The sequence below is a fragment of the Zalophus californianus genome, chromosome 9, assembly GCF_009762305.2.
Source record: "Zalophus californianus isolate mZalCal1 chromosome 9, mZalCal1.pri.v2, whole genome shotgun sequence".
Taxonomy (NCBI): Eukaryota; Metazoa; Chordata; class Mammalia; order Carnivora; family Otariidae; genus Zalophus; species Zalophus californianus.
Genome location: NC_045603.1, coordinates 100,454,698 through 100,481,793, shown reverse-complemented (window position 1 = coordinate 100,481,793; position 27,096 = coordinate 100,454,698). Strand labels below are relative to the sequence as shown.

The 27,096-nt window shown below is 37.0% G+C and overlaps 1 protein-coding gene across 2 annotated transcripts in view; it reads right to left on the bottom strand.

Annotated features, from left to right (window-relative positions):
• Positions 1 to 6,938: 6,938 nt before the first annotated feature.
• C9H12orf4 (chromosome 9 C12orf4 homolog) overlaps positions 6,939 to 27,096 on the bottom strand; it is a 59,843-nt gene continuing 39,685 nt past the window's right edge. The window contains exons 9-13 of one of the 2 annotated variants that reach the window (XM_027595510.2): positions 26,421 to 26,495; positions 21,516 to 21,718; positions 11,807 to 11,864; positions 11,149 to 11,216; positions 6,939 to 10,526 (exon numbers count right to left, since the gene is read on the bottom strand). In XM_027595510.2, coding sequence (XP_027451311.1) covers positions 10,434 to 10,526; positions 11,149 to 11,216; positions 11,807 to 11,864; positions 21,516 to 21,718; positions 26,421 to 26,495 — 497 coding nt within the window. In that variant the 3' untranslated portion in view covers positions 6,939 to 10,433. The remainder of the gene's footprint in view (positions 10,527 to 11,148; positions 11,217 to 11,806; positions 11,865 to 21,515; positions 21,719 to 26,420; positions 26,496 to 27,096) is intronic. The other variant, XM_027595509.2, reaches the window with a different exon arrangement.

The following is a 27,096-nucleotide window of genomic DNA, read 5'->3' as shown; positions in this document are numbered from 1 at the left end:
GCAGCATTATTCACAGTAGCCAAGATGTGGAAACAACATAAATGTCTGTCAACAGATGAATAAAGAAGATGTGTGTGTATATAAACACACACAGACACACACACACACACACACACACACTCGCACACCACTAATTCGGCTATGAGAAAGAAGAAAATCCTGTCAACTTACAACAACATGGATAGAACTTGAGGGCATTATACTATGTAAAATAAGCTGGACAAAGACAAATACTGCATGGCATTGCTTATCTGTAGAATCTTAAAAAAAAGTCAAACTGGTGGGTGGGGGAAAAAGGGAGAGGTCGGTAAAAGGATACAAACTTCCATCTATAAGATGCATAAAATCTATGGATCTAATGTAAAACATGGTGAGTATAGTTGACAACACTGCATTATATAATTGAAATTTGCTAGAAGAGAACTTAAGTGTTCTCACCAAAATAATAATAATTGAATGATCTGATAAGCATATATAATAAATATATCTCAAATGATTAAAGTCATAGAAAGAATATAAAACATAAGAAAAGAACAAGACACTACAACAAAATACCAGAGAGATTTACAAAGAATTTTTATAAATGAAAATAATGTAGAATTTCTATACAAAAAAATATGTGGTCCTCGGCACTGAAGTTAAATGAAATTGAAACAGTAAGTTACATACAAATTAAGAGAAACAGTGAACAGATAACAGATAAAAGATATTGACTTAGAATGTAGCATAGGTGGAAAATATGAAATAAAGTTTTAGAGATGGAGAAATTCCAATGAGGGAAATGATGTCTTGACTTAACTAAGGTGGATGTGCCAACAAAAGGACACTAGCAAACATTAAACAGAGACAGTGTGCCATGTGTGCTCCATGGCTAACCTCTTAAGGTAGTTCAAAAAATCCATAAGTAGCTAAATATTTTTGTTGATGACCTGGTCAAGTTTCTCTTGGTCTTTTGCTGTTTTATATGAACAAACCCTACGTTCTCAATTTGAAAGATTCTCCCTTCCTTTGAAGATAATTTTCCTTCTTTCTGAAGTAAAGTAATTTCCTTGAGATGATCTTTTAGAGAGTTCTGCTAGTTGAAACCTCCTTTTTTTTGACTTAAATGTGTTTATGTAGTTGTATGGCTTGAATGATAGTTTTGTTGGGTATAAAACTTTTAGTTGGCAGTTATTCTCTCTGACACTTTGATCATTTTCTGGCATCTGTTATTGCTACTGAGAAGTCTGCTCTTTTTGAAATTGTAATTCAAATCGTTTTGCTTTGTTTTTATTAAAAAATTAAAATACTGTTAAGATTTTTATCTTCATTTTGGGTGTCCTGCAGTTTTACCATGAAGAGCCTAGATGTAGGTTTATTTTTGCTTTCCTGCTCAGATCTCAGAGTGATAAATTATGCTACACTAAAATTTAAAACTCTGTGAAAAATAAGATATAATTAAAAAGTGAAAAGAAAACTATAGGGGTGCCTGGGTGGCTCAGTCATTAAGTGTCTGCCTTTGGCTCAGGTCATGGTCCCAGGGTCCTGGGATCAAGCCCTGCATTGGGCTCCCTGCTTGGCGGGAAGCCTGCTTCTCCCTCTCCCGCTCCCCCTGCTTGTGTTCCTGCTCTCACTATCTCTCTTTCTCTGTCAAATAAATAAATAAAATCTTAAAAAAAACCAAAAAAAACTATAAACTGGGAAAAAAGATGTACAAGAATAAGTTATAAAGGTTTAATGTTCAGACTATAAAAAGAAAAACTATAAATCAATATGAAAAAGACAACCCAATAGAAAAAACAGACAAAGGATTCACACAGGCAACTCAAAAAAAAGAAAAATAAAAATGGACAACAAACATGCTGTGCTATTATCCATCATCACCATAACCACAGAAATGTAAAGCAAAAGAGCAATGAGATGCTATTTCATACTTAAAATAGGAAAAATTAAAATTTCTGAAAATTCTTTCCTAGTTTATATTAGATATGAAGAAAAGAGGGTGTTCACATACTGCCAATAGAAGGGGAATTTAGTACACATACTTTGGAGTAATATTTGGAACTATCAAATTTGAAGATGTCAATACTCTATAATGCAGCAGTTCCATTCAGAGATATATACCCTGGAGAAACTAGCGCATATGCACAATGATACCTGTGTAAGAATGTGGTTACTACAGCACAGTACAAAGTGGCACAAATGTGAAAATAACCTCCCATTGTCCATCAATAGGAGAATGAATAAATAACATGGGCTGCAAGCATATAATTCAGAGTATTCAAAAATAATATAGCAGTTAAAATTAATGAACTAGCTCTGTGTCAACATGATTAAATCTCAAAAACATGATGTAAGATTTTAATATATATGTTTTTTAATATTTTATTTATTTATTCATGAGAGACAGAGAGAGAGAAGCAGGGTCCCTGCAGAGCAGAGAGCCCAGTGTGGGACTTGATCCCAGGATCGCAGGATCATGACTTGAGCCAAAGGCAGACACCCAACTGACTGAGCCACCCAGGTGCCCCCATGATGTGGGATTTTTAAAAAAGCAAGTTGTTGATGACATGTAGAAAATAAAGCTTTCAATATGACCCTTTGGCACATTTCATATGACACATTTTACAGCTACACTATATAGATATGCATTGAAACTATAAATAAACCCATAAGAATGAAAAACAACATCAAGAACGTGGAAACTGCTGAGGAGAGAGTGATACATTAATAGCCAAAATATTGCCAATTCTTCTCCCCATCCTGTGTCCGTGCTTTTTACAGTGTGACTTCTCATTGTGCCCTTCTCATCGACAACTACCTCACTCCTTGAGTAGGGGTTGTGGCTTCATGACTTGCTTTAACCAATAGAATGTGGTGGAAGTGTTAGCGTGTCCACTCTGAGTCCAGAACTCAAGAGTCAGTGCATGATTCCACTTTCTCTTTGCTAACTCTGCTACTGGTATGTGAAAAATTCTGGACTAGCCTCCCGGAGGATGAGACACAGTGAAGGAAAGTCCAGTTGTCCCAGCTGAGGTCATTCTATTCCAGCCTACAGCCAGCCAACACTCAAACATGTGAGAGACCCCAGCCAAGTTCATCAGAACTGCCTATTTGACCTACTGAAGTAGGTCTGAAGACTTACTCATGAATGAACCCAGGTAAGACCAGAAGAACTACAGAGGTGACCCACAGAGTCATGAATAATAAATGCTTCCTGTTTCAGCCACTAAGTTTTAGAGTGGTGTGTTATTCTGATAGCCAAGATGATTTTTAAAATAGAGTTGTACTTATTACCCTCACCCCTTCACTGCCACCACATGCACAAAGTACACCAAGTTGACTAGTTATGTCTGAATTCGAATCCTCCACTGGCGGGACTTCTTCCCTAAACCTTTCTAGCATTTAATCCTTTGCCAGCACTTAATCCTGTGGCCTCAGTCACCTGTAAGATAGGAAACTTTTGATCAGCTCGCTGACAAGAGAGTCGTGAGAGAAGAACCAGGGAAGCACGACAGAAGCAAATTCTATATGGCTGCTGCAGGGCTAGGAGATTTTCACTTTTATAACTATTTCATACTATTGTTATGTCTAAAATCTAGATTCATCTGATAAAAATGTAATAGTCCTTCCTGTTCCACTCAAATACAGGGTTACTCACCTACCTTGTGACTTCCTCCTGACATTCTAACCTGCCCTGTCCTTTGTTCCTGAAGTTGTTGCTGCCACTGGCACAGGTGGCATTCTGTCTGCCTGCCAGGAGGATTTGTGCTTGACCTATTGAGTGTAACAAGGGCTCCCAGAGGATACTCACTCAATGCCAGAGAAAGGCAGGGTTAAGCAGCTCTCAAGGCGCTCAACATCCCTCTTGGCCCAATGCATTGCTCATGTTTCTATTTTGACTTCCACAGCACTCTGTGTACACTTTATTCTGCACTGAATGTATACCCTTATTATATGTGGGCTAATACTGTGAGTTACACCGGTTGCCTTCTCAACTCAATAAGGCTGTAAGCTCCTTGAGGACATGACGTTTTAAATGACTTAGTATCCCTACAATGTAGTGAAAGGAAGGAAGGAAAGAAGGAGAAAGGTCAGACAGGAAGGGGGAGACAGGAAGGCATGAAGGAAGGATAATAGCAGCAAATATTTATAGAATGACTGTATGCCAGGTAGTGTGCACTTTCTTAATCCTTCCAACTTCTCAATGAGGTTGATACTATTATTAATTTTTCCTAGCTTACAGACGAGGAAACATGCTTAGGGGGGTTAGGTAATATGCCCAATGTGACAAGCCACAGCAAGTCAGTCAGGGAGGTGGCACTTGAACCTGGTTTGTTTAATTCTAGGGACTGTGCTCCCCATCTCTGATGCCATACTGTCATCCTGAGTAGTTTTGAGTACAGATTTGCTGATAACAAGAAGCTAGAAGTTCATTATAAAGAAAAAAAGAGGATAGAAAGCCGGAGAGAATGAAACAGGGAGGGAGAGACCCACAAATACACTCTCTTCCTGCAGATGTCATACCTAACCTGTGACAGCAATTTCTGCTTAATTCCTGAACATCTCCAGAAAGGATCTGTTTGCTTCTCTGTAATATAGTTTCATGTCTTATTCCCCATGTGCTAAAGATATACACAGGTAGCTCTTGACTGTGAGAGAAGACACACAGACAATTGATTCTAGTGCTGTGAACATGAGGGAGGAAATTTTGAGCCATTGCTCCTAGAGGGAATACAGGGCGAGTTCCCTGCAAGCCTCTCACTACATTTTTGAGTTAATCCGCACGTAACATTTTTATTTTTTTAATTTTATTTTATTATGTTACGTTAGTCACCATACAATACATCATTAGTTTTTGATGTAGTATTCCACGATTGTTTTCGTATAACACCCAGTGCTCCATGCAGTACGTGCCCTCCTTAATACCCATCACCTGGCTAACCCATCCCCCCTCCCCCTCCCCTCTAAAACCCTCAGTTTGTTTCTCAGAGTCTATAGTCTCTGGTGGTTCATCTCTCCCTCTGATTTCTTCCCCCTTCATTTTTCCCTTCCTTCTCCTAATGTCCTCCATGCTATTCCTTAGGTTCCAAAAATAAGTGAACATAACATTTTTAAATGTTTCTTTTTTTTTTAAGATTTTATTTATTTATTTGACAGAGAGAGACACAGCGAGAGAGGGAACACAAGCAGGGGCAGTGGGAGAGGGAGAAGCAGGCTTCCCGCTGAGCTGGGAGCCCAACGCGGGGCTCGATCCCAGGACCCCGGGATCATGACCTGAGCCGAAGGCAGCTGCCCAACAACTGAGCCACCCAGGCGCCCCAAATGTGTGTTTCTTTTTAAAGACATCTTATTTAGTAAAGACTGTTGACTCATTAACCATGAACTCACGACCCAACAGCACTATAACTCACACCTGGACAATGCTTCTCTGACACACACATTTCCTCCATCAAGCACGTCACAACCTTCTTGTGCTCAGGAACACTAGATAGCACTTCAGCACCGCACTTGGGGGCTGTCTAACAGCAAAACCACCAACAAAAAGCATAAAGGTGTGAAAAACATGACACTAAATAAACCATGAAAAGGATACTTATTTACATTACGAGAGCTGAAACCAGAAGGCAGAGTGTTACCTTTCTCCTTTCAGCTGGGAAGATGTGTCTACTCAAAATTTTTCACTCCTGAGTGATGCCAAAGTACTGCCAAAGGTCCTCTATTTCATTCTGTGGGCCAGTTACAACAGCCACACAACATGGATTTGATAAAAAAATCAGTGCTTTTGTAAATGATTATGTGCCTTGATAAATGCCTTTATGGATTAATTTTAGAATTACAAATAAATTTGAGCAAGTAGGTGAAATTATAAATATAGAATCCATGATTAATGATGATTGACTATATACGGCATGAAATTCAGCCAAATCTTGGATTTGGGTATGTCAGGAAAAGAATAGCAAGAGAGATCTGGATTGCACTGCAATAACTGTAGCTGTGAATATTGAATAGGACATCACATGCCCATATTATTAGTTCTGTAGTTATTATCAGGAGGCTGCTCATCCCTTCACCTGCTTCACGTGGGATTTTATCTTAGTCATAGTCAGCGTCACAGATCACAGAAAAGCTTGCCAAGCATTTTTACCTTAATCAAATAGTTCCTCAAGTCCCATAGCCTTTGTATAGCCTTCTAGAGGCTGACTCTTGTTAAGCACTGTGCCTTTGTGTGTGGAAGAAATGCAGTAAACACTTGGTGTTTATCGAATGGGATTCTAGGGTCAATCTGCCACTCATGTTGTCCTTATCTCTGCCCTCCCTTTGTAATGTACTCTCATGTAAGTACTTCTGTCTAAAGTTGTGGTTCCCAGCTTGGGGTTCCTGGAATTAGTGGTCCTTGAAGAGCTAGTAAAAAAAATCTTTCTGAAAAGAAGGCGCACACGCACCCCAATGTTCATAGCAGCAATGTCCACAATAGCCAAACTGTGGAAGGAGCTGAGATGCCCTTCAACAGATGAATGGATAAAGAAGATGTGGTCCATATATACAATGGAATATTACTCAGCCATCAGAAAGGATGAATACCCACCTTTTGCACTGACATGGATGGAACTGGAGGGGATTATGCTAAGTGAAATAAGTCAAGCAGAGAAAGACAATTATCATATGATTTCACTCATATATGGAACATAAGGAATAGTGCAGAGGACCACAGGGGAAGGAGGGAAAACAGAATGGGAAGAAATCAGAGACGGAGACAAACCATGAGACACTCTGGACTCCGGGAAACAAACTGAGGGTAACAGAGAGGAGGGGGTGGGGGGATGGGGTAACTGGATGATGGGTATCAAGGAGGGCACATGTTGTGATGAACCCTGGGTGTTATATGCAACTAATGAATTGTTGAACACTACATCAAAAATTACTGATGTACTACATGCTGGCTAACTGAACGTAATAATAAACTACAAAAGTAAAAACAAAAAAAAAATCTTTCTGAAATACATTTCACTGGGATGAGACCTTGCCGGTTAAGTAAAATAGCAAGGTTGTTTTTGTGAATTTGTCTGGTATTACACAATAATTCTATGTATTTTATGTGTAAAAACTATGTATGGGAATCATACAATGATAATCTATGTGGGAACACTATGTATTGCTTGCTAATACACTCACTCAGCTCCACAGATATGTCTTTAACAACAAAAAAGATTACTTTTTTTTTTACTTCAATTGTTTGCTAGGTAAAAGTTTTCAAGACATTTCAGAGAAATATGCTCAAGATGATGGAAAGGGTCTTTGATGGTTAAAGGGTAGAAAAACATTGATCTAAATGGTTCTGAATGCATGGTACTTTTGGTAAATAGGTGTTGTAAAACATTTTTTATTTCATAACTGAACGATTTTTACACTGCTGTAACTCCTTTTGAGCAAAGCAGTCCAATTTCATCTAAATGGGAGAACGGGGTAACAGAAAAGCAATCCTTTTCACCTGGAGACTGAGAAACAGCCAAGATTCCACTCTCTTAAGTTTTGTTTCTTCTTTCGGCACAGCTCTGCTGATTCTCCTTAGGGCCTCTATATTAGGAATGTTTCTGTGAATTCATCTTTCCTTTGTGGAACATTTTTTCTTCTTGTGAGAATGAGCCAGCCTCCAACTAAAGTGGCACAAAGGATGTGTGTACTGTGCCAGTAAGAGGTCTGCCAACTCCCAGGCAAACTGAGTTGTTTTTCTGTTGAAATTCTTTTTCATGCATTTCTTCCATTCCAGCCACACTGTCATGCTGAGAACAGCTGGTGCCACACTTCTTGATCAATGGCAATGTTACAGCTTTGCTTGGTTTTGTGCTTTGAGAACAAAAATCGGGGAAGGGGCGAACAGAGCAGTATGGAATGGACACAGCAGGCTCAATGCCCCTGCGTGATTTCCAAAGCATATTTTTAAGGCCTTGAGGACCATATTGTCATCTGTTTTAGGAACACTTAACTGTTTATGCAAATAGAAAGCTTCGTGCTCACTGGAACACTCCTCACCAATGTTTGAACTAAGGCCCCCTACCCCACTCCCAAAAGGCTGTTGTGGTCAGCTTCTCTCAACTTACTGGCCATTTACCAGTTCCTCCCTTCATTTGATTTCTGTTCCTATCTGTATCTTAGACCTAGAATGCCCCTTCTAGTCTCAGCCTGCTAAGGTACCTTCTTCATATCACTCATGAAGTGCCCCAAACCACTCCCCTCCATGAAGCTCTCTAGAACACTCAGAAAAAGGTCATGATCTCACCTTTTCTGGTCCAAACACAAAATTCCAGACTTCCTCATCTACTGCTTCACTAAAATTCCCATCACTTGCATACATATAATTAGTGCTTTGAATTATATATTTGTTACTAGCTCAGAGTTTGGTATGTCCTCATATAACATCATAAGCATTTTCCCAATCTTACCACTCTGTATATCTCATAATACAGTACCATGTGAAAAAAAAAGGATATTTAATACATTTATCTTGATTTCATGGGCCAAACACTACCTCTAATTGCCCTGGAGTGAAAGCCACTACATTATATAGTGGCAAAGGAAGGACGGGGCAGCAGCATTCACCAAGTTTCCATGAGTGAACGCTTACTCCTACCCCCTCACCTCTGGCTATGCCCCTAGCTGTTGGCTGTCCACCTAGTTACAGAACCTCTATGGAAAGATTCTCAGTTCCTCTTTTTGAACGTCTTATATTGATCCAACTACAGCCACCTCCAACTTGACCTTTTATATTATGATCTAAAGTAGTCTTTGGGGCGCCTGGGTGGCTCAGTTGTTAAGTGTCTGCCTTTGGCTCAGGTCATGATCCCAGGGTCCTGGGATCGAGCCCTGCATCGGGCTCCCTGCTCGGTGGGAGGCCTGCTTCTCCCTCTTCCACCCCCTCTGCTTGTGTTCCCTCTCTCGCTGTCTCTCTCTCTCTCTGTCAAATAAATAAATAAATAAATCTTTAAAAAAAAATAAAGTAGTCTTTGATACTGCTCTAACACACCCCTATTTTCCACCTCTGTCTACCTTGCTTTGCATTAGAATCAGTCTCAAGGATAACAGTGGTGCCTGGAAGACAATTTCTCACTGTGAGAGCAGAATTCCTACCTTCCAGGTTCCCTGGAAAAGCATGTGGAAAGTGTAAGTGTGTAATGGACACAGTCTGGAGTGGGTGTTCTCCTTAGTGTTGTTACTTGGACAGTCACTTCCTTGCATCAAGACATGGAAAATCAAGACATATTCTGTGTTATGGGAAAGCATTTTGTGTGTCAAAAGAGTTTCTATAAGTTACTACATTTAGGTATTTAGGTACACTAACAAGAGTGCTTTCTGTTTCTTGGAATCAGGCCATAACACCTCCTCATGATGTCAAGGTCCTCCATTTCATTTCATTGGTCAGTTACAACATCCATACAACTTGGATATGATTAAACTATTGCTTTTACAGATATCTTTGTTTAATGTAGTCACAACTCATAGCAAATGTGTTACAGATGGGAGAAGTAAGTGATATGCATCATCTGAGAAAGTAGGAAACATGATGAAAAAGGAGAGGAAACAAGAGCAGAGAAAGAAATGGGGACATAGTTATCAGCAATGGAATGCAGGAAGTAGAAGAATGGTTAAGGAAGTTGAGAATGCAGGAAGCAGGATGGAGAAATAAAGATGATCTTTGTTGTCTGACTGTCATAATGTTGATGAACACTAAAATCCTGCCAGCTGCTGGTTTGGACTAACTTTCCACTGGGCTTGCAAATGAGCATACTATTTTCCTAGCCCATGAAGTGTTATTAATAGACAAGGGCAAGGTCATATAGAGAGGGTGAGACAGAGGTAAAGAATCCAAAGTCCTTTCCTGATTTTTTTTTCTGACTTATAAAACCTTAAGAGTTTTTGAAAAAGGAGAATTTAAAAGTTTGTCTCATATGTTTGTGTTTCTACAAAGATTTTCACAAGAAATCCATACTTGCAATGTATATCTCAGTGTCTTTTAATTTTTGCTTGGCAAATAAGGTAAAGGAAAGATTTTATTTTTATGGTTAATTAAATCTTGCACTTGATATGACTCAAACCTTTTGGAAAAGTCAAATGTCTCCATGAAAATGCAATTAACAATCTCCTATATCAAGTGTCCAGGTATGATATATAGGACGTTTTAACTTACCAATATTCATAGACAGGGCATAACAGTAGAAAAAAAGATTTTTTCATAAAGAAATTTTCAGAATAAATATATAAGTAAAAGGCTGATCACTAGACTATATGGTATATGAATTTTTGGAAGGTTTCACAGACCTACATCATGATTTGATTTGTGACTTGGATTACAAGTTCTCTTTCTGGGCATCTTTTGCTTGACAGAATCCCAGCACAGCTCAAGTTCCTGGAAAGTTTAATAGTCTTCTTCTGCCAACGTGTCAGTCTCTAAGGATTTAGTGCTTGGATGTCAGAGTAAGTGTTGACGATACTCGGAAGATCTGGGGGAGCATGTTACTAAGTTGATAAAACATTTCTTCAGAAATACTCTGTTAGAAGTAAAAAAAAAAAAAAAGTTCACACTTGTTAAATCATCATTGATTTTTAAAATTTTAAAGTAATTTAAAATATGGAACTAGTCCTAGATAGGGGAGAGCAGTATATGAAAACTCTCTTTCATGACTGAGTTAACTGCATGGTTATGGGCAGGGCGTGTTTTCCTTCTGAGAACCTATGTTGTTTCTGTCAAATAGTAAGTCTGACTACCAGAAAAATCCCTAGATAACTCTAGTATAGTCAGTAAGTAAAGTACCACTAATTTTGCTAGGCTCTATATAGAATGCAGAATCATTTTGTGTTAATGCCCTTTTACGTGAATTCTTCAATCATGTATTTATTGAATTCTTCAATCATAAATGTGGGAAAAAAAACAAAAGATGAGTCAAATTTGGTTTTGGGGTTAAATAAAAGATCCCTTGAGTGGCAGATGCTGACATCTTTGACAATAAACTAAATGCTTTTATGGCATCCAAACACTTCTCCCCTTAATACATAGAAAGCTGTAAGCATTTTATTATGTTATATTGAGTTTAGGACAAGGTGCCTAGCTGTATCTGGGAGCAATATTACAGCAGAGATTAAACTGGGGAGAGATCTATTCAGATAACACACCTGTGGTACTAGGAACTGTACTGTTCTGGAAATTCCTCCATCCCATGAAGCCATTTCCATCATGAAACCTAAAACAGAACAACAAACTTTGCTAAATTATGAGTTCTGGTCCTCAAATCTACAAGTCCCTTATGAAGATAAACTGAATTTTCATGTGGGGGCTTCATGTCTTGCCTTTTTAGGTAGCCACTTGTGTGCAAGAGAGGCTAGGCCCAAAGAACAGATACACTTCTGCAATCCTTAATTCCCCATGCCAGAGAGGTTTAACATAATTTTGTTAATGCATTTTTACTCATGATTTCTCAAGTCCTATTTAGTCTCTGTACAATGAAGCTAAAGCAGGTTATTAAAGGATAATTGAAGATGTGGTTCTATTTTTTTCTTTTTAAGAAAATAAAAAGGCAATAGAGAGCAAGATATAATCAGAGCAAAATATAAATAATATCCAAATATCCTTGCATTTCAAGAGGGCCAGAGATTTGTTTATTTTATGACTGGAAAAAAGGTGAGTAAAAAAAATTTGCCTTGTTAAACCACTTTTAATTGAGGCACCGGAGGACAGAGGTAACGTTCATATTCTTCTCCTGGCTTTCTCTAGTTTCAGTAGTTGGGACTAAGAAATACAGGTCATGTTGTTAAAATATAAGGTTATGCTCACCTTTGACACACTTAAACACAAGTTCTGCTCTCCTTAAGCACCATGGTATAGTCATTTCCTAAAGAGAGAACCAAAATAAATCATGTTTTTAACAGAATTTTGTTAAAAAAAATCAAGTCTTAATTTATCTATAACATTGACCTCTACTTTGTGAACAAATTTGGACAACTTTTTGCTAACTTTAGCTGGATTTCTTCTGGTCTTTAGGTATAACTCCTTATAGCTGTTAGATTACATTTGTGGAATAGAAACCAATTTAAATGTCCTAGTAAATATAATTTAAAAAATAAACATACCCTTAAAACTTTCTAGATAATTAATTCTAAAGACAAAGTGACATCAGAACTCCAACTACTGTGTTTTAGCATGAATAATTCCATTAACTTGTATAATATTGGAACAATGCATCAAAATGCTTTTATTGTATAACATGTTATTAAAAAAGTGACAGAAATACACAAACATCCCATCCCAGCCACCTACCAAACCAAATGTATTCATTTTTCTACATTCCTTTCTAATCTCTGATCAAATGCACACATGAGTGCTCCTGCCAGACTATACCCAATTCATTTATAATTTTCTATAGTTACAATCAGTGATTATACCATTTTAAATTCTACTTTTCATTATCTCCAGAATTACTTTTCCATGTTGCAGGTCTTCATAATCATAACTATAATATACATTTATTATTTCATTAGAGTGGTTCTGAACCTTTTTGGGTCTTAGGATCTTTTACACTCTTTTTTTTTTTTAAGATTTTTATTTATTTGACAGAGAGAAAGAGAGTACAAGCAGGGGGACGGGTAGACTCCCTGAGGAGCAGGGAGCCTAATGCGGACTTGATCCCAGGACCCTGGGATCATGACTTGAGCCAAAGGCAGACACTTAACCGACTGAGCCACCCAGGCGCCCCGATCTTATATACTCTTAAAAATCAATGAGGACACCAATGAGCTTTTGTCTATGTGGATTTTATCTCTTGATAGTTATTACATTGGAAATTAAAACAGAAAAATGTAAAAAATATTGATAATGAAGCAGCAGAAAGAGAAATTAAAGAATCAATCCCATTTACAACTGCACCAAAATCCGTAAGATATGTAGGAATAAACCTAACCAAAGAGGTGAAAGACCTGTACTCTGAAAACTACAAAACACTGATGAAAAAAATTTAAGCAACAACACAAATGGAAAGACATTCCCAGCTCATGGATTGGAAGAACAAGTATTGTTAAAATGTCTATACTCTCCAAAGCAATCTACAGATTTAATACAATCCCTATCAAACTACCAACAGCATTTTTCACAGAACTAGAACAAACATTCCTAAAATTTATATGGAACCACAAAACACCCTGAATAGTCAATGCAACCTTGAAAAAAGAAAAGCAAAGCTGGAGGCATCACAATCCTGGACTTCAAGTTATATTACAAAGCTGTAGTGATCAAGACAGTATGGTGCTGGCACAAAAACAGACACATAGATCAATGGAACAGAATAGAAAACCCAGAAATGAACCCACAACTATATGGTCAATTAATCTTAAACAAAGGAGGCAAGAATATGCAATGGGAAAAAGACAGTCTCTTCAACAAATGGTGTTGGGAAAATTGGACAGCAACATGCAAAAGAATCAATTTCACTTAAAAATGACAATGAAAAACCTATTGCATGTTAACATATTTTTAAAAAAGATTACTTATTTTAGAGAGAGAGAGAAAGGATGTGTGTGTGCACAAGCAGGGGGCGGGAGAGGGTGAGGGAGAGAGGAAGACTCCCCCCTGAGTGCAGAGTCCAATGTGGGGATCAATCTCACCACCCTGAGATCATGACCTGAGCCAAAATCAAGAGTCCAACGCTTAACTGACCAAGTCACCCAGGTGCACCTAACATGTTTTGTTTTTTCTTTCAGTAGAAAGTAACTATATTTCCCCAAACAAAAAAATTTAAGCGAGAAGAATGGCAACGGTTTACATATCTTCAAATCTCATTAACTGCCTGGTTTAATAGAAGACATCTGGATTCTTATATCCGCTCTGCATTTAATCTGTTTAGCCTCTGATAAAACTCACTGATGCTCATGAAAGAATGAGAATGGAAAAGACAAATAATGCTTTAGTATTATTATGAAAATATTTTAAATCTTGCTGAGCCCCAGAAAGGGGCTAAGATCCTAGGGGGATCTTCAGAACACAAATTTAAAAACTGCTGTTTTATAGAGTTAAGGTATTGTAATTTATTTAAAATTTATAAACATATTATTATTTTTAAGTTTTTAAAAGATTTTATTTATTTATTTGACAGAGAGAGAGAGGGAGAGAGACCACAAGTAGGGGGAGTGGCAGGCAGAGGGTGAGAGAGAAGCAGGTTCTCCACTGAGCAGGGAGTCCGATCCGGGACTCAATTCTAGGACCCTGGGATCATGACCTCAGCCGAAGGCAGACGCTTAACCGACTGAGCCACCCAGGCACCCCTTAAGTTTTAATTTAACTTCCAGTTAGTTAACATACAGCATGATATTAGTTTCAGGTGTACAAATATAGTGATTCAGCACTTCCATACAATAACCAGTGCTCATCACAAGTGCACTCCTTAATCCCCCCACCCACCTCCCCTCTGGTAACCACCAAGTTGTTCTCTATAGTTAAGAGTCTGTTTCTTGGTTTACCTCTCCCCTTTTTTCCCCCTTTGCTTGTTTTGTTTCTTAAATTCCACACAGGATTGAAATCATATGGTATTTGTCTTTCTCTAACTGACCTATGTTTAGAATAATACTCTCTAGCTCCATCTATGTTGTTGCAAAGGCAAGATTTCATTCTTTTTTATGGCTGATTAATATTCCATTGTATATATAGACCATATCTTCTTTATCTACTCATCAGTCGATGGACATTTGGGTTCTTTCCATAATTTGGCTATTGTTGATAATGCTGCTATAAACATCAGAGTGCATGTATCCCTTCAAATTAGTATTTTTGTATTCTTTGGGTAAATATCTAGTAGTGGGAACCCTCTTGCACTGTTGGTGGGAATGCAAAGTGGTGCAGCCACTCTGAAAAATAGTATGAATTTTCCTCAAAAATTTAAAAATAACTAGCCTATAATCCAGCAATTGTACTACTAGATATATTTATTATTTTATTATTTATAAATAAATATAAACATGTTTTTCTGATATATTTCTGACATTTATTATTCCATCAATGAAATTATATATATGTATGCATGCAAGTATATATATGTATGTCTGTATACATGACAGACAGTACATATATATATATATATATACCATCAAACTGCCAAGATCTCACTAAAGAATCTCTATTTGCTGTCAGTCAAAAAACCCTGAGTACATGTTTAATCTTTCTACTGGGTACATTAAATGTGATGCAATAAACAAATTCATAGCCAAAAAAAGAGAGAAAGAATCACTACTGATCTCTTATTATTAACTAAACTCCATAGTTCATGCAGATTTCCTTAGTTTTTATCTAATGATGTCTTCCGTTCCAGGATCACATCCAGCATACTATACTATATTGAGTTATAATGTCACCTCAGGCCTGTGAGTTTCTCAGACTTTCCTTGTTTTTGATGACCTTACAGTTTTGAGGAGTCCTGATCAGGTAAGGGATGCCTTCTACTGGAATTTGACCGATATTTTTCTCATGGTCAGACTGGCGCTATGGATTTTGGTAGGAAGACTACAGAGGTAAGGAGCCATTTTTATAATATCATATCAATACACATTATCAACATGATTTATGACTGTTGACATTGATCTGGATCACCTGCCTGAGGCAGTGATTCTCAGGTTTCTCCACTGTAAAGTTATTCCCTTCTCCCGTTCCCCAACCTTTCCACAACATACTCTTTGGAAAGAAGTCACTCACTGTGAACAGCACACATGTAAAAGGTGATTTTTACTTCCCTCCCTGAAGATGAGTATCTATATAAATTATCTGGAATTCCTCTGCATTGTTTCTTCCGCCCCTATTTATTTATTCAGTCATCTGTTTACAACAGTATGAACTAATGGGTATTTACTTTATACAATGGGTTATAATTCAATGGTTATTAATTACCAAACCTTTTCTCAGTTTTATATTCTAATTGTCCTTACTGGTAATAATTCACATTAGCGACCACTCCCTTTTTTCAGAAAACTTGCCTGACCCCCAAAACTGAGGCTTTTCCCCTAAGGTCAGAAACAAGACAAGGATGTCCACTCTCATGACTTTTATTCAACACAGTACTAGAGGTCCTAGCTACAGCAATCAGACAACAGAAAGGAATAAAGGCATCCAAATTGGTAAGGAAGAAGTAAAACTTTCACTATTTGCAGATGACATGATACTATATATAGAAAACCCAAAAGACTCCACCAAAAAAACCACCAGAACTGATAAATGAATTCAGGAATGTTATAGGATACAAAATCAATGTACAGAAATCTGTTGCATTTCCATACACTAATAATGAAGCAGTTGAAAGAGAAATTAAGAAAACAATCTCATTTACAACTGTACCAAAAACTGTAAGATACCTAGGAATAAACCTAACCAAACAGATGAAAGACTTGTACTCCAAAAACTATAAAACATTGATGAAGGAAATTGAAGATGACACAAAAAATGGAAAGACATTCCAACCTCAAAGAACAGAACAAATACTGTTAAAATGTCTATATGACTCAAAGCAATATAAACATTTAATACAATCCCTATCAAAATACCAACAGCATTTTTCACAGAGCTAGAACAACCAACCCTAAAATTTGTATGGAACCACAAAACACCCTGAGTGGCCAAAGCAACCTTGAAAAAAGAAAAGCAAAGCTGGAGGCATCTCAATTCTGGACTTCAAGTTATATTACAAAGCTGTAGTGATTCAAGGCAGTATGGTGCTGCCCAAAAAATAGACACATAGATTAATGGAACAGAATAGAAAACCCAGAAATAAAACCACAACTATATGGTCTTTGACATTAATCTTCAACAAAGGAGGCAAGAATATGCAATGGGAAAAAGACAGTCTCTTCAACAAATGGTGCTGGGAAAATCAGACAGCAACATGCAGAAGAATGAAACTGGACCACTTGCTTATACCATACACAAAAATAAACTCAAAATGGATTAAGGATCTAAATGTGAGATCTGAAACCATAAAAATCCTAGAAGAGAGCACAGGCAGTAATTTCTCTAATATCAGCTGTAGCAGTATCTTTCTAGACATGTCTCCTGAGGCAAGGGAAACAAAAGCAAAAATAATTGGGATCACATTAAAAAAAAAAAAAGGCTTCTGCACAGCAAAGGAGTAACTAACAGAACTAAAAGACAACTTACTGAACAGGAGAAGGTATTTGCAAATGACATATCCGATAAAGGGTTAGTATCCAAAATATATAAAGAACTGACACAACCCAACACCCCAAAACCAAATAATCCAACTAAAAAATGGGCAGGAGACATGAACAGACATTTTTCCAAAGAAGACATCCAGATGGCCAACAGACATGGAAAGATGCTCAACATCACTCATCATCAAGGAAATACAAATCAAAACTACTATGAGATACCACCTCACACCTGTCAGAATGGCTAAAATCAAAGCTCAAGAAACAAGTGTTGGTGAATAGGTGGAGAAATAGGAACCCTTCTGTGCTGCTGGTGGGAGTGCAAATTGGTGCAGCCACTGTAGAAAACAGTATGGAGGTTCCCCAAAAATTTAAAAATAGAACTACCCTACAATTCACTAATCACACAACTGGGTATTTACCCAAAGAATACAAAACCATGAATTCTAAGGATATATACACCCCTATGTTTATTGCAGTATTACTTACAATAGCCAAGCTATGGAAGCAGCCAAAGTGTCTATCAATAAGATGAACTGATAAAGAAGATGTGGTATATCTATGCATGGAACATTATTCAGCCATAAAAAGAATGAAATCTTGCCATTTGCTACCACATAGATGGATCTAAAGAGTATAATGCTAAGCAAAATAAGCTTGTCAGAGAAAGACAAATACTGTATGATTTCACTCTATGTGGAATTTAAGAAACGAATGAACAAAGAAAAAAGAGAGACAAACCAAGAAACAGCCTCTTAACTAGAGAACACGCTGATGGTTAATAGAGGGGAGGTCGGTGGGGGGATTGGTGAACCAGGTGAAGGGGATTACGAATACACTTATCTTGATGAGCACTGGGTTGCTACATGGAAGTGTTGAACCACTATATTGCACACCTGAAACTAAAATAACACTATGTTAACTACACTGTAATTAAAATTTTTTTAAATGTCAATTATGATTATAATTGCAGACAATATCTTCTAAAAAATAACAGGCCATATTTTGACTATTCAACTTGAATCTTCTGATTAGGGTAAGTTTGAACTGCAGAGGTGACTGAGATTTAGTTGGTATAAGTCTTAAAAGTTAGATATCAGAATTATTTTCTGAGTTCATACACCCATGGGAGAAACTGAAAAACTATTCTTTGCTCTCAAGTATATGCCTCTGAGGTACCTGAAATACTATTAATCAGTTTCTCAGTCATTATCTGAAGGTGAGGAACAGTCTGGCATTCTTATTTTTCACATTCAAAAACAATGGGTTACGTACAACTACTTTGGGAAACTATTTGGTTGTAAATACCAAAGCTAAACAATACACATACCGTGACACCTAACAATTCCATCCCTAAGTATATATGTAACAGAAATGCCAAAAATCTATGTACTAGAATGTTCACAGCAACGTAAGTCATAATAATCAAAACCTAGAAACTACCCAAATGTCCATAAATAGTAGAATGCATTGTTAAATAACTGTGGTTTAATCACACAGTGAAGTAATATATAACAATGTGAATGAATAATCTACAACCACAGACAATAATATGGGTAAATTTTACAAAGATAATTATTGAGTGAAAGAAGCCAGAGACAGGAATATGTTTATATGATTCTACTTATATAAACTACAAAAACAAGCCTAAGTAATCTATGCTTTTCAAAATGGAAAAAAATGGTTACCCTCATGGAGAGAGTGTGGTTTACCTGACTGGAAGAGAGCATGAGGGTGGCTTCTGGGGTGGTGATAATGTTCTGTTGTATGATCTGGGTATTGGTTACATGGGTGTTAAGTTTGTGAACATTTGAGCTATATGGTTATGTATACTTTTCTATACGTGTATCTACTCTAATAAAAATTTAAAAACAAATAACATCTTCATCAACCACAATTATAATAACTAAAACCTCTAAGTCCCAAATTATTCAATAAGTTAACAACAAAAAAGAAAAGGAAATCAGGAACTTGATATTCTTGGCTTGCAGGTTCATCCCATACCTATCAGGTTAGATTGGCTCCAGTATGACAGTATCTTAGATTACAAATATCTATAGAGATAAACTGGTGATTATCAGGATGTCTTTCTTCCCGCTGATTACTTTTTCCTTTCCTTTTTTTTTTAAACTGCAATTAATTTCTACAGCTCTAGCTACCACAGAACATGGGCTGTTTCAGACATTATCGTCATTACTGTGCACACACTAAAATGTGGTAACCGAGTGTCTAGAAATTGTTTGTTAGAGGAAGTAAACAACACCTGAAAATGCCTTGGGACCCTTGCATGAAAGCTAAAACAAAGATTAACTCTATATCCTGTGCAATGTTGTCTGAGTTTGTAGAATAAACTTCTTGACCCGAATGGATGTTTAAATACAACAAATGGGAGGATCGTGGCTCAATATACTTTTGTGAATTAAAATGGATACTTTGGAAACAAACTTAATGTCCTGCAGCTGGCCGTCCCAATTTAAAACATGTAACTTTTGTAACATTGTGGGAGAGGGAATGCTAGTAGTATCAGATGTCTGGAAGTAAATCCAAACTTAGTGACTTTTGGAAATACTGTTTTTGAGGTTGTTTCCCACCTACATATAACCATTTTTATAAACTGGTTAACCAGGAGTCCAGCTGCAGGAATGTTTGGATGTTTCCTCACGGCTGGAATTCATCACAAACTTTGTTATTCTCCAAAGACTTTTACAGATGGACTAGTTAGTGATGATAACTTAACAATGGCTAAACATTCCTGATGGAACTAAAACTTTATAAAGCTACAGTTGCAAAAACCCCAAACAAACCATGCGTGTTAATCTCTCCTGATACCATATTAGGTAAGACTTAGGCTATATAAGTGAATGGAATGATAAATCAGGCAGTCAGATACAGCTTTCATAGGATGGAGCCAGAATTCTCTTAATTGAAACAATGTGTCTGATGAAAATACAAATGGGATGTAAGTGGTAAATCATTTAAAAATCACCTCATGTTACCTGGAATTGATTTTGTGTGTGTGTTTACATAGGGTATTGCATTTAAAATGAATGAATCGAAATGTTTTGCTCTAAAAAGCAGCATTTATACATCTTTTATTTTCAGAAATAACTTTTAATAATCAGTGATCAAACTTCCTTCCTGACATTTACAACTTGCATTAAGCCATTTCGTTAAAAAAAAAAAAAAAAAGCCACCTCCAAATGAGCAGGCCCCAAGTTGCTGATGTGGGTCCTTCATCACCAGGCTGACCACTAGCTCTCCCAGAAGCACTTGCCTGCACCACCATTGTTTTGAGGCTACTTTGTTTCTCCAGACTATCTGAAGTTGAGTTTTGGTCTTTGTATTATTTCTTCAGCTTATTCCCTCTAACCAGTTTTTATGTGGATGAGAAGGAAAACAGGAGAGAAAGCAGTCACGGGAAGATATTTTTTTCCAAAATATAAAACAAAGCACAGTACATAATAAAATGAATGGATGATTATGCCACATTTTAACTGCAGAAGCCAACACTTATATCATCCAAAAAGCGTCCTTGAGCATCTTTGAGAGAATGTTAAAATGAGGCTGGCTTCTTCCTGTTATCTAGTATCTCTTTCTGTTGCCTATTAATGCATACTCAGAGAATGCAAACTAATTTTAATGTTAGTGTAGGCCAAATATAAATGTGGAGGTAAATCTAATGCTACTTAAGACAAAAATGGAGGAAGAGGGAAAGAAGTAGGGGCATATGTCTTATCCAAAGCTAATTCTGATTTTCTAGTTTACCTACTATAAGGCTATAATTCTCTGAACATAAATGGTTAAGGATTATTCACTGTTTTGTATCATATGTCACTCAGTGCTATTAACCAGATAGGAGATTCAAAGGTCCATTAGTTTTTTAAAATGTATGTCTTAGTGCAATTTAGATAAATAATTTGATGAGGAAACCAAACTTAGGACTCTTTCTCTGCTCTCTAAACTTTTGTTACGGAGCTAATGGGAAGTTATTGGGATCAATATGATTGGCCTAATGTTTGGAATTTGTAACAGCATTTTGTTTGATTTATATATTTATGAACTTGGAATTTGTGTTGTCAAAAAACGTCGAGGTGTTTTTTTCTAACTAGTTTTTGTTGTGATGATTCTGCAGGAATGAACATTTCACTTAAATATGTGACCCAAAGAACTTAGTTGATTAAAATACAAAATTTGCTTATACAGTTGTGCAAACAGAGATTTGACACTCTTCTTGGATAAAATATTTTTCTTCAAAAAAAAATGTAAATGTAAAGTGGATTATTATTACTACACAATATTGATGGTTAACATGTTTATAAAATTATGGTCTTCTTCTGTTTGCTTACCTCTGACATATCATGCACCAGTAAGAGAGGTATGCTTATTGTTGTGATGTCATGGGTACAGCAAACCTTGAGTATATTTCGGAGTCCCATAATGGCCGGATCTCGAGCAGTGATGTTTCCCGATTTCACATTGTCATCCACACAAAGGTGGAAAGCAACATGTATTTCTGAGAGATTAGAATGCCGTGTAATGTAAAATTCTCCTGTGAACACCAAATACAATCATGATTTTCAAATGAATAAATCACAATCATCAATAGGCTTTATAAGGAACTATAATTAGGGCAGTCAATGAGCTGAACTAGGAGAGGTGTATCAGGAGCCTATGTTGGGCTCAGGAAACAAATACAGCCATTGCTCCTTAATTCTTGGAAAGGTGATGAAAAAAAGAGACAATAGCCAATTTTGCATTAGGTTCACAAATTGGTATGAAGTGACCACCAAGTCTTAAGTAAGTAAATCAAATGAGTACTTATCTCTATTTTGACGTAAATGCTCAAAATGTCCTACTTAACTCAAAGTGAGCATGTAAAAAAAGAGGTTGCTTCATTACCTCTCTTCCCCACACCCTAAATCAGCATTCACCATCTGAATTTGTGGATCTAATCTCCCTTCAGTTAGTTAATGGCACAGGGCAAAACACAGAAGTTGCCCTTAATTACTTTCTATATCTCAGTATCTCTTCCCTAATCCAAAATACAATTCATCATCAACTACTTTCAGTAATATCTCCAACAAATATCCCAAATCTGAGATACTCCATTTTAATTGCTATTACCCTACCTCATGCTCTTACCCTAGTTCACGCTACCATCATCTCTCACCTAGGTTTTTGTCAAAGCCTCTTAATTAATCTCTCTGCTCCCAGTCTTGCCTACCTACAAACCATTTCCACATTTGCAGGCCAAACAATTTCAATACAAATCAGATTATAAAACTCTGCTACTTAACATTGTCCAACAGGCTCACACTTCATTCAGAAAACAATCCAAGCTCTTTACTGCGGTTCCCATGGCCTATATGACCTGGATACCACCTAGCTGTCTGTCATCTTGTCTTACCCTCTCCTCTGTCCCAGCCACACAGGCTTTTGTAAAGCTCTTCAAACATGTAGAGCTTGTTCCCAAATCAGGGCTGCCTTGTCCATGTTTTTCCCCAAGATTCTTACATGGCTGACTTCTTTTTACAATGATGTCTCAGATCAAAGGTCACCTCCTCAGAGAGCTCTTCCTTGACTGTCTCATCTGGTACAGGACACCCCTCACTTCTTCTTCTCCACATTGTTCTATTTTCTTCTCAGCACTGAAATTCTTTGTTTGAGATTATTTTATTTTTAAAATTTTTTTAAATTTAAATTCAATTTAATTTATACTGTATTATTAGTTTCACAGGTAGAATTCAGTGATTCATCAGTTGCATACAACACCCAATGCTCATCACATCACATGTCCTCCTTAATGCCCATCCCCCAGTTACTCCAACCCCCACCCACCTCCCCTCCAGCAACCCTGTTTGTTCCCTACAGTTAAGACTCTCCTATGGTTTGCCTCCATCTCTGTTTTCCTCTTATTTTTCCTTCCCTTTCCCTATGTTCATCAGTTTTTTTTCTTAAATTCCACATGAGTGAAATCATATGGTATTTGCTTTCTCTGACTGACTTATTTCACTTAGTATCATACCCTCTAGTTCCACCCATGTCATTGCAAATGGCAAGATTTCATTCTTTTTGATGGCTGAGTAATATTCCATTGTGTGTGTGTGTGTGTGTGTGTGTGTGTGTGTGTGTGTGTGTGTGTGTGTGTGTGTGTACACACATATATCACCTTTTTTATTTATTCATCTGTTGATGGACATCCGGGCTTTTTCTACAGTTTGGCTATTGTGGACATTGCTGCTATAAACACTGGGGTGCAGGTACCCTTTCGGATCACTATGTTTGTACCCTTTGGGTCAATACCTAGAATGCACTTGCTGGGTTGTAAGGCAGCTCTATTTTTAACTTTCTGAGGAACCTCCATAGTGTTTTCCAGAGTGGCTGCACCAGTTTGCATTCCCACTAACAGTGTAGGAGGGTTCCCCTTTCTCTGCATCCTCATCAATATCTGTTGTTTCCTGACTTGTTAATTTTAGCCATTTTGACCAGCATGAGGTGGTATCTCATTCTGGTTTTGATTTGTATTTCCCTAATGCTGAGTGATGTTGAGGATTTTTTCATGTATCTATTGTCCATCTGAATGTCTTCTTTGGAGAAATGTCCTGTTCATGCCTTCTGTCCATTTCTTGACTGGATTTTTTGTTTTTTGAGTGTTAAATTTGGTAATTTCTTTACAGATTTTGGATATCTGCCCTTTATCTGATAAGATATTTGCAAAGATCTTTTCCCATTCAGTAGGCTGCCTTTTAGTTTTGTTGACTATTTCCTTTGCTGTGCAAAAGCTTTTTTATCAAAGAGAGCATTGTTTCTGCTCAATGACTACAGGGATTTTGTCTATCTTGTTTAATGTTCTATCTCTAGCACACAGAACAGTGCCTGGTACATAGAAGGTACTTAATAAGTATTTGTTGAATGACTTGATGAACAAATGTTTATAGACAAGCCTTAAAATTCATGTTTCCTATAATCACTCCATTTTCTATGTAGCCACACTAGCCATCAGCCTTTATATTCTACAGTTTCTCTCAATATAAATATGTAAAATATACAAGCTTATAAAGAATATGTTTTTACAAACACACGTGCCTCCCTGGAAATTCTGATATGAAAATTCTAGGAAAGCTTTGCTCTTCTAAGAACTACACTTCCATCACTAACCCCCGCCCTCACAAATTCTGCTTCCCCTTGCTTCAAAGACATTATCTTAGGATTTTACTTATATTGATGTATAAACACAGAGTATGCTTAAAAATATTTGATATACATTAGCACAGTGTTTACTCATCTGTAGTTACCAGTGTTCGTAAGCTGTACCCATGGATGCCACTAACAGGCCCCATGCAAAGGCCTTTTTTTTTTTTTTGACTTAAGATAAAAGATAAAAAGAAGAGTACAGTTACAATTTCCCTGGAAGGCAATAAAAGATGCAGACTGCCTATCAGAAGCCTGGCAGACTGTATGAGACGTATCATTCTGGGCCCAGTGAAGTATATTACCTCCTCAACTCCAACTGATCATTGAGATGACGGGAGTGGCAGCATTAAATATGGGCTATGGTCCAGTGGTGAGGCAGATGACTTAGTGAATGAGTCAGGTGCTCCTAATCCCCAAATTGGCACCGCTTTATTTGACCTTACATGACTTGTCTCTTGGCCTCATTTTACCCAGTAGTGAAATGGGGGTCATGGAGCTTGCAGTGTTCATCAAAATAATATGATATAGCAGAAGAAGGACTAGATTGAGTATTGAGAAAATCTGGTCTCTAAGCACTTATTGGCTGAGTGATCTTGGGCAAATCAATTTGATTTATAGATCCTCTGTACTTTGTGTAAGAAATGAGAAAAATAATGCCTGACTGCTTTCCTTACAAAGCTGTTGTGAGAGTTAGGTAATATAAACCATAAATACTTAGATAATGATAGAGCAAACCTCCTGGTAAAAAATATATAAATAAAATTGTTTTCTTTTTCAACCTGAAAACTTAAAAGCATCTGTGATTTGGATCTTTCTTCATCTTCGGTAAACTTTCTTGCTGTTGGCATCCTTTAACAAATGGAAATTCAGATGCTGTCAGCATACCTAACCCAATAGTTTGATACTCCTTTTCTAATGTGGACTACGACATATCCTCCTGATTTGGTGGTAATAATGTGATACTAACCTATAGGCTCTTCCCAAAAAGGAGCAAGGAAGGAAATAAATATAGCAAGAGAGAGGTAAGTTGAAAAAAACCCACACATCAGTACCTCCGGAATAGGTAATGAGATTGGCACATTTTAAGAAAGCCACAAAATATGGATGATTTAAATTATGGATCTGTGCATAGAAATACAATAAATCCTGTCTCAATGAAGATATTTTTAGATAGAGAGGAGGACAGTTTCCTGTTCCACAAAGTGGAGGAAACAGCATGTGGTGATGCAATCCTGCCTCTAACATTACCCACGAAGGTAGAATCTCTGAAGGTGGGAGGGAGTTCGGAAGCTGATGACCACAAGCTAACTGACTGGGACTGACAAGATGAATACCAGAAAGCGACATGCTATTTGCTTATTAAATGGAATGTGACCTACATGTAGAAAATCTGGGGTAGAAACACTGAGGAAACAACCTAGTTATTTAGGAAAATGCAAACTTCACTAGTTAGCTCAAAAGAGTTTATGCTTGTGAACAGATACGCCTTCCTTGCTATATCCTGTCATCTGAACACTACAAGGATCACCAGAGTGAATTCAATCTGGAAGAGGATCAAGAGCCTGAATTTCCAGTTGATAAATAATCTAACTGAAAATAACAAAGGAAATTAAAGAAATGGGAAACAGGAACAGTTATGGGGAAGTGGAAATAAGAAAGATTCTAAATTATATGACTCATGTTCTTTCTACAAGTTCAACTGTTTCCGTCTCTAGTACTGTTTATATTTCAGAGTGAAAATGACTTCTTGCTTCATTTAAGAAACTAAGAAACAATGTATAACAGAAGAATTTTAAAATAGCAAATGGGATCAAATTTATGCAATTGTCTGAACAATTTTTATTGTATGGATCTAGAAAGTCAGTACTAGTATAAGAATAAGGATTTAAATTGCAGAACATCTGTGAAAGTATATTCTGCAGATACAATGTTGTTTCAAAGTGATACACTGACAAACTTCTTATAATGTATACACCATAAGAACTTCTATTTCAAATCTATGATCTCCATGGATGTGATCATAAGAAAATTGCAATTTCAAAGAAAATACTACTTACCAGGTAAAATATTTAAGTAGTTTCTGTCAGCATTTTTAGCCTTATCATCACTTCCTCCATTTCGGTTTCCAGAATCTATTCATGAGATAATACAACATGAAAGAACATAACAACATATGAAAACACATTTAATTCTACTGCTCCCCAAACAATCACAATAACAGCAAAAATTTACTAAGGATAGCTAGGTGCCAGGCATTCTGATACATGTTTTGCATGCATAGTCTCATTTAATTCTCACAAAACCACTAAAACACAATCTCATGAGGTAGGTACTGTTACTATCTTCATTGTATATATGAGGGAACAGAGGGTTACATAAGTTAAGTAACTTAACCAAGGATGCACAGTAAGTGGCCGAACCAGGTCTTGAACTCACATACCCAAAACCCTATGGGCTTAACCACATTCGACTTGGCAGTACCCTATTTTTCATCTGGGAGGTTCAGGGCACTAAATTAACTACACATAAAACAACTTCATTAGATAGTTGTAGTGTGGCCATCTTTATTTTTAGAATCTGAGTCATTGTTGCTGATATAACTTGTTCAGGACTACAAGCAATGGTTAGTAGTACCAGGAATCACTTGATATTCAGCCCATTCTGAAATCTGTTACTTCTTATCTGACACCACATACAATTTATTTCAAATAGACACATGAGACTTTGTTTCAA